This window comes from Nematostella vectensis, chromosome 8 (genome assembly GCF_932526225.1).
Source record: "Nematostella vectensis chromosome 8, jaNemVect1.1, whole genome shotgun sequence".
Taxonomy (NCBI): Eukaryota; Metazoa; Cnidaria; class Anthozoa; order Actiniaria; family Edwardsiidae; genus Nematostella; species Nematostella vectensis.
The window spans coordinates 5,235,148-5,248,643 of NC_064041.1; the positions used below are offsets into that span (position 1 = coordinate 5,235,148).

At 38.5% G+C, this 13,496-nt stretch overlaps 1 protein-coding gene and 1 long non-coding RNA gene across 2 annotated transcripts; one reads left to right on the forward strand and one right to left on the reverse strand.

The window, feature by feature from the left end:
- Window positions 1–725: 725 nt before the first annotated feature.
- Window positions 726–10,439, reverse strand: LOC5501711 (steroid 17-alpha-hydroxylase/17,20 lyase). The gene is made up of 2 exons (XM_001622925.3): window positions 10,320–10,439; window positions 726–3,139 (listed from the first exon to the last, which is right to left on the reverse strand). The coding sequence occupies exon 2, from the start codon at window positions 3,118–3,120 to the stop codon at window positions 1,621–1,623; it is 1,500 nt and encodes a 499-aa protein (XP_001622975.3). The 5' UTR covers window positions 3,121–3,139; window positions 10,320–10,439; the 3' UTR covers window positions 726–1,620.
- LOC125570124 lies at window positions 4,328–6,593 on the forward strand. The gene is made up of 2 exons (XR_007312485.1): window positions 4,328–4,632; window positions 5,879–6,593. It is a non-coding gene; the product is annotated as an uncharacterized LOC125570124 (long non-coding RNA).
- Window positions 10,440–13,496: the final 3,057 nt, after the last annotated feature.

Below are 13,496 nucleotides of genomic sequence, written 5' to 3' on the forward strand. Positions count from 1 at the left end.
TCCCAATTCGAAAAAAGGGGCAATTTAATCTGCACGCTAAAAAAAGATCAAACCCCGACAGCATTTGCAGATATCTGTATCCAGACTACAAATTTTTGAGGGCTATATTAATTAATCTGGTTAAGAACACAAATTTTGGGTATATGGTCTGATTTGGCGCAATAGACCTACTACCAAGATACTTGCGGGAAAATTAACCCCGATATTTTTTCTATATCGCTCAACGAGCCGTGCGTGGCACAAGATATGGCTAGGTAATAGCCTCTCTATAATCTTTGTATTGTACAACTGTTCGCTAGATAGCGTTGCAGGGTTCGCAATCTCCACCTTAGCCGTAAAGCTATTATTTACAGTACAACGTTTCAGATTTATGGTCTATCAGTTTTTTCATCTAATGTGATAAAGCTGATACTCGGCCAATGGCTTCGATTTTTCTTCTTTATTTTATTACATCACTTTTTGCTTCTGTCCCACTTGTTATTTGTTGACATGGACGTGATAAGTGTCGAGGTCACAATTTGAAACCCAGTTAAGTAAGTAAGAGAGAGAGAGAGAGAGAGAGAGAGAGAGAAAGAGAGAGAAAGAGAGAGAGAGAGAGAGAGAGAGAGAGAGAGAGAGAGAGAGAGAGAGAGAGAGAGAGAGAGAGAGAGAGAGAGAGAGAGAGATTGATTGATTGATTGATTGATTGATCGCAATCCAACTCCCCAAACTCACATCCTCATGCATCTCGAACAACGATTTTTAATGTGACAAAATTGTATATGAAATCAATAATTGATGATATGTGAATATGCATAAGCTATTGTATATAAAATCAATAGTAGATGATGTCTTGAATATATATAATCATAATGACTCGGTTGCGTGAATATTTCGACGAAATACTGGATCGTGGCCATTGTTAATTATTTTGCTTTTGCAAATCTTATCTATGGATTTTTTTAAAGCCATCGTAAGGCAAAGGAAAACAGCGGATAATTATGGTTTCCGACTGCTGTATTGTTAACTAGGTTATGTACAGCCATTTCTAGGTTTTACAAAAAAAAATGTAAAGCTTACAGTCAAAAGGATTTGTGCAAGGGTTTGTGGTGATGCAGTTTGCATTATTTTTTGGACTTTCCGTGCGGTTTTGTGGTAGCCCCCCCTTAAGCCTTCCTCGCTTAGCTTTGTTAACTTGAAGTGCGGCCTTTTCTTAGGTTATTTTGTACAAGAGCTGGAGATGCACAAAAGCTGCAGGCCTGTAGCCAGAATCAAAATTTTACCGACAAAGTTAGCCACTGGATGATAAATCCAACAAAAGCAGGTGTTTTATCTCATACTTTTCAATTGTGAAACACTAAAAGGATCAAAATTTTACCGAGGCGAGTGCCTCACTTGCCTCATGTTGGCTACGGCCCTGGCTGTGAAGCCAAATCCTATCAACAGGAAGGGTGGATTTTGCACAAAAGCTTCTAAGCTCAATAAACTGGAGGTGGGCCTTTTCTAGATTTTGTACAAGAACTGTTAGGCTCAATTAACTTGAATTGCGGCCTTTTCTAGGTTATTTTGTACAAGAGCTATTAAGCTCTATTAACAGGAGATGCGGCCTTTTCGAGATTTTGCACAAAAGCCTAAGCTCAATTAAGTGGAAGTGCGGCCTTTTCTAGGCTTTGCACAGAAGCTATAGGGCTTGGGGAAATACGTGGCGGCTGATATTCCTGTCAGTTCAGGGGGTGGATGACCGGTCGGTGGTTCAAACGTGAACTGCTGGAGAAGACGAGTCATAATGAGAAAGAGCTCCATCTTCGCCAGCGACTCGCCCAGACAAACCCGCCTCCCAGCCATGAACGGTAGAAAGTTACGGTCACCAGGGACCTCGAACTTGCCGTCTTCGTTTATAAATCTGTCCGGGTCAAACTTGTCCGGCTCTGGCCACTCTCTCGGGTCGTGGTGGATCGCCCACAGGTTGAAGAGAACGGTGGTACCTTTTGGGATCGTGTATCCGTCGATCGTCGTATCAAGTATGGACTTATGTGGAAGACCCAAAGGAATCGGCGGCGACAACCGTAGAACTTCTGCGACCAGTGCTTCCATATATGGTAAGCCTTGGCGGTCGGACATTAATGGCCTACGGTCACCAATGACGTCATCGATACGGGATTGCACTCGCGATTGGACTTCTTGGTTGTTCATTAGGTATGCTATAATCCAGCGGAGGCTGGTGACAGTGGTTTCCAGTCCTGCGAGATAAACGTCCATCATCATTAAGGCGACTTCTTCATCTGTCACTTCTCCCGCTGCCTTCTTGTCTTCCCTCTCGATGTCAAGTTTGGCCTTCAAGAAAGCATCCGTCAGGTCCCGGATGTGATTCTCGTTGAAGGTCTCCTTGTGGAACGTCAGGATATTACCCATAAGTTTATCCCTCAGTTCTGCGATTCTCTTGAAATTCTTGGAAGCTTGGAGAGGGAAATGAATCAGGAATGGAAATGCGTCCAAGATGGACGCGGACATAGATAGAGTATCTACTGTCTTGGTAACTAATTCAAGGGTCTCGCTGAACTCCGGGTCTTCTTTATCAAATGCCTTTCCAGACAAGAAAGAACAGATAATGTTTAAGACAAGAAGAAAGAACTCGTCTTTCGAGTCGACTGGGACACCAACATCGCTGTTCAATTTATCTTCAAGTTTGGCCAGCTCTTTAGCGATTGTGTCTCCTAAACTTGGGAAATACTTCCGCAGACCTGAATGAACGATCTTTCTTTTCCAAACAAGGCCAGGACTATAGTCATTCAAGGCGATGTCTTTGTAGCCTTTAGACATGTACTCGAAAGTGAATCTTTTAGGTCTTCCCGCGAAGTCGTTAATATGTTTACCCATGAGTACTTCTCTTGCAAGTGGGCCTGACGTTACAACTACAATCTTCATCCCAAACAACTCGATCATCATAATATCCCCATGGGTCTTTGCAAGATTGGCTAATTCGAAATGAATATTAGAGCTTTTAATGCTCAGCAGATTGCCTATCAGAGGCAAAGGTGTCGGCCCCGGCGGCATGTTAGTGGATCCCGCTGTAATGTAACGGTAGATGTAGAGTAGAAAAACTACGCTGACAAACAGCAAAACAGCTTCCACTAGCATCATGCAAAGATGGTAATCAAACCTGAGAAACAAGTGCGAAGTTCAGTAAATTACAGAGCTTTTTATCTGCAATGCCGTAAGGGGGTGTGACACTGACGGCCCTTTCCCCCCAAATATTAAAAAAAAAAAAATAAGGGAACCAGTAGGGTCGTGGCTGGGTCCCCGACGTTTGCCTAATGTTTATGTATGCAATATTTCCCTCTTCACTAAATAATTCGAGGCCTTAGACTATGATTTTAATTTCCCCCGGGGGAAGGAAAATGCCAGGCAGAAAACCTGAAAACTAAAGGCAACACCCCTATTTGTTTGATAAGAGCGTCTAATTTTTGGTTGATGCTGGGCTTTCTTATTTTTGGAGCATTTCAAAATGTTCTTAAATTTCAGTGTATGTAATAAAATATAATAATGGCATTGATAAAAATAACGCCATTTAGATGGCTATTATAAACACTATTTGATTATGCATTTTACAATGCTCTAGGGGCAGCGGAGAGGCCCCAAAAGTGTATAGAGGAGATGTTTTTGGGGGGAGAGGGGTGGAGAGATGGTCGAGGGGAGAGATATCTGGGTTTACACATAGAGTACCGCTAAATCAGAATACAAATGTCAAAATATATAAGGGGGGAGCTCCACTGTATAGAAATATGGTACACCAGGGGCTCATAAGTAGGGGCAATCAACTTCCCCATGTTCTGGTACTATATAGATGTCACGGCGTTTCCTAGGATCAGGCTATTTTTAGACGCGCGGATGAGCCAATCAGATTCAACCTTTGTGTTGACGTTTTGGCTGAGCTCAACTGCACGCGCAGTCTCAGACAAAAAGCTATGTTCTCTCTTCGGTACTTTGACTTTTTGTTGCTCTCTTCTTTAATATGAATCCAACCCTACCTATGACTTTGAGTTCTAGCTTGCAATTCTTTTGGTAAACAAACAAAACCGACAATTGATCGATAAAAATATATTCTTCCTAACTGCAATTTGCGCGTGCAGCCTCACATCACTCGCGCGCGCGACCAACGTCAACGTAGCTGATTGGCCCGTTCGTGCGCGCGCGTCTAAAAATAGCCTAATCCTAGGAAACGCTGTGACATTTATATAATACAGATGATTGCCCCTACTTATATGGGCCCCTGGGTACAGCTATGCGACTTGATTTTTGTGGTCATCTTTCGCGCCGCGCATCTCGACCCAGACCCCTCGGCCCCAAAATGGCGACGAAATGCAAGCACCGCACGGAGGAAGGAAAAAGTTCTTGTCAATTATGTGGAATTCAGTGCTTGTTTTTTTTTTTCTTGCCTTAAATTTTGTGACTAAAGGATGAAGTCAACTAGAGGAGTTCTACCAATATTCATTCACGCCAAGATTTATGCGAAAATATTCCAAGAAGAAAGGGCCGTGTCACTGCTTACATATAAAGTTTCTATGCTTTATAAACTGTTGCTTGAAGCACAAAATTGGCTAACTTAGCTTAGTGAAAACCTAGTAATCAGTCTTGCACCTAAAATTTAACCAGGTATTTGTTTTGAATATCCAATATTACTGTAGTTGGTTCTTGTCCAGATAAGTTATAGTTTTTGATATTCTGATCACAGTAAAACCCTACAAATGAAGAACCTAGTTATCTTTTCATGCTAACCTACTAGGGTTCGAATTTAAATGGTGCATATAGGCTTTAGGCTTCTAGCTTCTTATCTGAATATACAAAGTTATAAACTATGACTATACAAAGATGCCTATTATAATGTAGCTAGAATCCTTTTTTCCTATGCCATTTTGCTTCCATTTTGTTTTCTACTGAGGCACTAGGGTTGCTTGAATGAGGTTAGATCATTTTAAACATGAAACTCATCCAAACCAGACCCACATATATTAGTTGTGCTGGAATACATGGTACTGGTTTTCTAAGTCCAAGATTTTGCACAAATAGACAATAGTCTTGTTTATGTGAGTTCTAATGTATGTTTGTATTTACGATCAACCAGCAAGAAAATATGATGCACCGAAACTTTGAAGAAAAAAATTTTTGAATGTTTTCATTGTATGTGGTTAAATGTTTATCATTTCCTCTGAAATTCTATATTGCAATCCTAGGAAAATCTTAGGAATTCTTAGGCTTTACAAGCAATTTTCTTCCTAGGAATTCCTAAAAAATCTTAAGAATTTCCTAGGAATTCCTAGGAAAATCTTAGGAAACTCTTGTTTGTTTTATCCCAATTTACCGTGAAATTTCACACCTCATTCCTAGGTTTTTCTTAGGATTTCCTAGGAATAAAATCCTAGGACATTCTAGGATATTCCTAGGTTATCCTAGGATTTTCCTAGTCCACCTCGCTAGAGTCGGTGTCTGTTTTCAGCTAGAAATTATTCACTTGTTGTGTTGACTCACATTAAAAAGCGAGCACAACCACAAGCAACAAACAGAAAGCGACAAAAAAGAAAAACACTGCTAAGTTGAGTTTCAGACGATTTGCATTGAGAATATGACAGCTATTGTCTTTATATCCTGTGCTCTTAGTCCTTTGAAGATTATTATTACAGTATTTACTTAGTACAGAAATTTTTTCAATACTTAAATTACTTACAAAAGAATTTTTTTTACCGAGTATAAAAAAACCCTATTATCTATATATATTTTTGTTTATATTGTCTGCATCTTGCATCTAGCTGTGGAAAATTAGTAAGACTAATATTATAAGTTAAGTATAAATGGCTTGATGATAAGTAATAAAAATAATATTTTTTTTTCTTTTATCAACCAGGGACTACCTGAGGGCCAAGATGAATGCTAAAGACTGGAAGACATGAGAACTGAAAACCATAATGTCTTGAAGATAAGAGTAGGGAATTCTTATGCACTAGTCATTTGAAATCTCCACACCCATGGTCCCGGGAAAGGGTGGGGGATTAGACTTTAACCTTAAACAACTGTTGTAATAAAAGCCCCACCCTTCAGAAACAAACTGTTCTCAAATGCCCCCACCCCTCTGTAACAATATTGCTATGTTCAGTTAGTGATTTGTTATTAGTGATTTTGTTATTCAATCACTGCTGCCCCTCGTGCCCCGGATATCACAGTATTGGTATATGATACCAGGGTTGGTTGGTAAAGTAGACTGAGCATGAATAAGACAAACGAATCGACCAAGAATCCTGAATAAAGACTATAGAAACTCTGAATATCTTTTCGTTACACCCTCGGGGAAATAACTGTACATTTGAGATGACTTGTTATCAGAAATGAGCTGTTTATATTTCTCAAAACGTTTTTGTAATATGTTGAACAGTACAATGCAAGTATATACACTTGTACAGAGAGTTTGCCTTCCCTACACTTCATTTATTCTGCAAAATATGGTTATCTGTACAAGTATATACACTTGTACAGAGAGTTTGCCTTCCTTACACTTCATTTATTCTGCAAAATATGGTTATCCTGTTGACTATTTTTTATGCAATTAAAGCTCTTTGCTATTTCCCCTTTACACCAAAAATAAATGAACAGATTTGGTTAGAAATTTTTATTCAGCACTTTCACTCTTGTTTTTAGAATTTGTTTTCCAAGTCAGTCTGTTTCCCATTGCATTCATTTTTCAATATACAATGCCTGGATTTAGGCTTTCTCAAAACAGCAGGCCACCATGCTAAATGGTGGGTGCACCAAAATATTATGCATTACTGGATGTATATTTGTGAATTTTAATTTCCATAGTAACATAGCTGTCAACCTGGCTTTAGGAAAAATCTTGAGAAAATACAGTGAATGTATCAGAAGTACCAAGATAGCTAATTCGGGAGAATACAAGAGTAGTAGAGTTCTTCTGTTTTCCTCTCCCCATCAACTTTTTTTTTATTCTTTGCTGTTTCCTCTCTACCCCAAACCTAGATTTATGAAATGGTTGGGTTTGAAATTAGAAGTTAGCATTAGCAAGCTGTCAGTGATGACTTAGATGTATTTTTTTTTAGAATTTACCTCCAAAGCAAATATGTTTTTCTACACTGCATTCATTTTAGAGTAGGCAACCAACAACAGGCCACTATATGGTAAAAGGTGTGTGCACCAATATGTAATGCATGAAAGGAGAAGTACTTGTGGATTTTAATTTCCACACATATTTCTGAATAATCAGTCCAATGAATTGACACTAAATCGATACATAAAAACTACAGTATATGGCATCTAAACTGACAATATTTTTGGGGATCTTTGGAATGCGGTTATTTCCATGACATTCTTCACAAGGGCAAAGCTTGTAAAAATATTGTTTGTATTAAAAAAAATTCACAATGGAACTTCTACTATGAAGGAAAATAAAAATTGACCATTAGACTCTTGACAACTTCGACATCCATAGTCACACCATGAATTGTTTACTTTAATTATTAACACATTGACCCCTGAACCGGCCTGTACCGGCTTTGGGAAGTACCCACAACCCAAAAAATTCATAAATTCAAAATAAACACAACAAGATGAAGATACTCAGGCATCAGTCTAAGGGATAAATGGTCTTGCAGATATGCATCCAACCAAGGTGTTGGCATCTACTCTTAAGCTAAATAATAGCACAGGTTCTTTGACAAATCTCAAATCGAACAAGGAGAGAAAAGCAGAATCACCCCTCTCAATAAAACGCTCAAAATACCACACAAGGGAGAGAGATCAGCAAACACAGCTCAAGACACAAATAGATACCTTTATTCTGATCCTCCAGGTACATTTCCTTGGCCTCAAAACACAATGCCCATTCCTTGAAGGATTGTACAACCACGAAAATATGTTTACGTATTGCAAAGCATTCTGGGAGATACAGGGGAAAATTCACGAGGGGAGGGCCAGTCAACACTCCTCTCCCCAAAGTCAGATGGTTTTTTATAAGTCTTTTTACCCCGAAGCCAAACAAATCAATTCCAGGTCATACAGACCCAGAATAACGTATTGCAAAGCATTCTGGGAGATACAGGGGAAAATTCACGAGGGGAGGGCCAGTCAACACTCCTCTCCCCAAAGTCAGATGGTTTTTTATAAGTCTTTTTACCCCGAAGCCAAACAAATCAATTCCAGGTCATACAGACCCAGAATAGCAGTGTAAACAATTTTGCAATCAATTTGGTTTCAGAAAAGACAGCATTTAGGAGAGCTGTGGTGATTCATTAGAAAATTATTTTCTCATCCAGGCAAAGCCAAACAAGAAAAAATCGTCATGAATCCACCTTTGCTTGCAAATATCCATAAGCAAAGCACTCAATTATGCCCCAAAAGACTTCATGATGTCCTGAGACACTCTCCTAATATGCTCATAGCTGTATTTTTGTTGAAAAAATGCCAAGCAACCATCAATTTGTGCTGGCTTCAGCACAGCGACGAGGGATTAAAAGTAGGGACCGCAAAGCACTGTTGGAAAGCTTGGATACCGCTGACTAGGTGCAGCTGTGTTTGACTTTGACGGGCTGTATAAAACTCAGAATAGGGGGGGAGGTATCTGTTTTCAGTCTGTTTTTTGTAAATTCAGCTCCAAAAAAGCCAGGAGTCAATGGGTTAATTGATGGCTGGATCCATTTTGTAACTATACGCTGTAATAAACTTTGGTATTTTAATCTCATTAAAAAATCCATTCTACAGATGAGGAGAGCAGGATCCTAGACCCCTAGCTCTCCTAAAACTACCTCGATCAGTCAACACAAAAAGCGTTTAATGCGTCTTTTATCAAGCAATCGATGTTTGTGTGCATGTAACGCTTGATTCATATCTAGGTTTGTAAACCGCTCGTTCATGTAGAAAAAAATCACACCGGCTCCGGTGGGGGGTCGTCGGCTTAGCAGTCTGGGGCCGGTTCCTGAAAAGCCGATTTGCGCTAACCCAGGGTTAAATTAACCCTAACCCACGATTAATTTTTTACCCCCAGATTAGTTCCGTTCCCGAAACGCTGGTTAGCGCTAACTCTTGGTCAGTTAAGAGGTAAAATCTAACCCTGCTCGCGAGGTGGGTTAACTCGCTAACCCACTGTTTAGTTGACGTAACACAGGCCTCCCAAACTTTGTAGTAGAACTAAAGCCTCATAAAATAAAGTTGTCGACAAAAAAGACGTTACACAAAACAATGTAGGGATCAAATATCCTAACATTTCGCTTTATTATGTGACCTTCGTTGCGATGCTGACTTGAAAATTGTGCTGGGACAAACAGAAAGTTACATGAAATTTATACTTGAATCTGTCTCGCTAGTGTCACGCACCAACTCGAATCCTGCAAATGACACTTTTTTGGCCATGTAATGGAGGTAATTACAGGTGATGTAGAGGTGTTTTGAGGCTTTTCTGCGAAAATAAAATCACCAAAGGTAAATTTAAGTTGCTTTTTTGTTGATATACTGGGTACCCTGTGTGAATTTTACTCCTCAAACCAGTTTTTCACTCATTTAATCCAGGGTTAGTAATTCGGTGGATTACTTGGCTTTCGGGAACGGTGAGTTATCCGTCGGTTAGCTAACCTACGATAAGCGAATTTTAACCCGGGATTAGGCGCTGATTGAGGGTTAAGTTAATCGGCCTTTAAGGAACCGGCCCCTGGTCCAGAGATTTGCAGGATTCGATTACTCAGAAAGCTTGTTACATTTATTAAACCTGATAAACTCTGCTATTATTATGCTGCTCTTGAACTGCGTGCATTGTCCTGCGCGGAAGATGTTGGTAGCCAAAACATCTTGTCATTGTGTTTAAAGAAGTTTAATTGTGTTTGTACGTTTACAGTATTCGACTCCTATTCACCTCCATAGTTTAATATTAGCCAAGCTAGACACTCTTCACTGAATACACAGGGAGCTTACCCCCACGGTCTGAGTAGTTTTAGTTTTTTTCGGAGCCTTCCTACGGTTTAGATAAAGTTCCGAACCGCGTTGCGTTGTTGTTTTACTGCGTATGTGCCGCTTGTCTGCTTGTCGCTGTCTGGCGTTTGTCTCATTGGTTAGCGGTCTAACGGCTGTCGTCTCGACTGCGAAATGGCTTCCATTATTGTTTAGTATATACTTCTTAGTGTTATAGTGTCTAAGGTTTTTTGAAAATGTTTGTTTTACTGTGCCGGGATCGAAAATTAACATTTTCTGTTTTGACCCCTCTTTCGACCTCTTAATCAATCTACTATTTGTTATTTAGGGTTTAATCTTTTCCAAAATCATCATATCTTGCAATATTATCGTTTTCTCACCTTTGTATGCGATAAATTCTTGATCATTACGCGGCTAGCAACCGGTGACTGCGAACAAAGTGGACTTGTGGACCTGAGATGGGCCCTTGCCAAACAAATTTATTATTATTCATAATCTTTTATTGACATATAACAAAGCGTTTGAGCTAGCCGCACTAGTGTGTGACAGAGATAAGCCGCATTGTCACTTACTTCAGGTCGATTGAGTAACATTCTCAGATGATTTTTATAACAGAAAATGCGAAAAAAAAATTCTAAAAGTAGTGTGTCTTTTAAAAGACACTTTCGCCAAATTAAATTACCCAATAAAGATCTTAAAAAAATGGTATATTATTATAAAAAGATTGTCCAGCTTAAAAAGTTCTTGTTAGCACACCTTGTTAATGTTTTCATTTCGTTGGAAGGCACATAATCACAGGTAGCCCAAGCTCCGTATTTAAGCCTATCGATCTTACGATAAACATTTGTCAAAAAAACAAAAAAGTGCAAAAAATATGATAATAATAATAATAATAATAATAATAATAATAATAATAATAATAATAATAATAATAATAATAATAATAATAATAATAATAACAATAATAATAATAATAATAATAATAATAATAATAATAATAATAATAATAATAATAATAATAATAATAATAATAATAATAATAATAGTGCCCTCCTTTACTGTTAAATTCGATTTTGCCGGCAATCACCCCCGTCTGTTATCGGAGTCCCCCCCTGGGGTCTACCTGTGACATAATGTGCTAAAATCTCACTCAATAGCCATCTTAATCATAGTTTAGTACTTTGTTTATCACATTCAAGTTGCTGCAAATATTGCATTGGCTTCCCCAAATCAGCCGATGGAAATGCTTTTTCACACTTGGTACTCTGCTAGGATGAAAAAATGGCGGCTGGCAGAGGCTGTTTAGCTACAATGAGTGTCACGCATTCTCTAGCCTTATTAGGGAGTGTATGTCCTGGTATATGTGAAATGACGAGAAGAGGCAGTTTACCGAAAATGCGAAATTTGGGTCTCACGGTTAAGTAGATTATGTTTGAAAATATGCGTTTCTACAGCTTTTTTTTTTTTTTTTTTTCGCTTTATAACATTTTATAACATTCGACCAATTGCTATTCCTAAGGGGTCTTACACGTTTTTTTTCGATTCTACCATCTCATTGGGTTAAGAATTCCTTCGAACACATCCAATTTGCTATCTTAGTGGTAATAATTTCTGTTGACCACGCCCAAAGTCCCTTAGGGAGACTGGCATGTAATCACTCGCTTCAGTAGTTGTGCAATGTGGTATTTATAGTAAAAAAAAAATATAGTAAAAATAAAGAAATAACAAAAAATCCCCTTTTTCTCTGCTCCCCCTTTTAAAAAACTCCTGGATCCGCCCCTGATTTATACAGTGTGGAAAGCGTAAAGAAACCTAAGCAGCCACACCTTTGTTATTAGAAATCTAGTAAATAACAGCATGAAGCAAAAGCTTTATACTTCGATTACCAAAAAATAACCCCACTAGCTTCCCAAAATGACCTGATGGAATTCTCATACCTTTGAGAATTCCATCTAAAAATGGATGATATAGATCCTTTACAGAAGAGCAATCATGCCGCCTTTTTATGCTCCCGCACAAAACCAGCTTACTTACTGTCGAATCCGTTGTATCGCGACCCGCGTTTTCAAAACATGATTTGTTTTGGTTTTATGTTCCGTCAGTAAAACCATTTCGAGCCAATCAGAGTCTCGTTTTGTGCACTTCACTGGCGATCATCCTCTGGACGAAAACCAGACAGTAGCTCTCTTCAACTTAGAGGGGGAACTAAATGGAAAATTAGGAGTGGATGGAGTGAGGGACAGATCCGGACGTATTAAATGGGAGACTTGTCCATCTGACGTGGCTCACATTGACGATGTTCACATTGCAGTTTCTTGCGTCAACAGAAATAGAATCACAATTAATGACACAGATAGCACAATTGGATACGGATGACAATTGAGGAATCGGAGTTGATCCTGGAGAACGAAGGATTATTATAAATGTTGTATGTAATATGATAATACAGGTTTTACAAGTGAAGCTTAGTTTCTATACACGATGGAGCTAGACGCACTAGAAGATATAAACATATATCTGGGAGTATTTTTCACGATAATACATTTATCGTCTCTGATTTAAGCAACCATGTTTAAGAGTGTTCCGTCAAAAGGGCCTTACCATCTGCAAGAAGAGGAACATATGGCAAAGAGGGGGAAAAGATGGTAAACTGTGGCAGCCGCACGGGGTTTGTAGATAAAGATGAAAATATCGTGGTCAGTGACACAGGGAACCATATACTTCTCAGTAGAGATGGAGTTATCGGGAAAGCGAATCGATAATGCGAGTGTCTGAAAGACGGACGATTACTAGTTCGTGATAAAGAAAGGGAAACAATGTTCATTATCAAAGGGATATAAGAATACACCTTTTGCTTTTCATTACCGAGAAATACGCAGTCACTTTAGCCAAAATTACAAACATTTACGCCGATGTACTGTCATCTAAGCGAAAGTAAAATCATTTGAACTAAAAGGGAAAACATTAACGAACTTTACATAATTGAGTGCACACAATTGCATTTTCTTCTCATTCATTTACAATATTCGACAACCAGGAATGAAAAATCTATATTCATTTGCGCGTTGATACGTAACAATAGCACAAACAAAATATCAAAAATAAGAGAACTCGCAATCAATACAGAGAACGAAATATTCATTAACATTTTTATTACAGCAAGTGCAAACAATAGTATTTTGTGAAAGTCATTTGCGTGCTTCTTACAAAAGTTAGCGCCTCCGTACAAATAATAGTCCCTTTATTACAAACAGTATACTAATATAATTATTCAATTACTTATCGTCTATTTATGCCCTAATATTGCACAAACATGCAAAATAAATCATACTAGCACTCAAAAATTTGAGTGCGAATCATTTGAACTTGAGTTCAAATGATTTTACTTGCGCTTAAATGACAGTACATCGGCTTAAATGTTTGTAATTTTGGCTAAAATGAATGCGTATTTCTCGGTAATAAAAAACAAAAGGTGTAAATGAGCGATTGATTGAGTATTACTGAAAAAAGAAAAAAGAAAAAGATGATGAAGAAAATGACGATGATAATTAAATTAT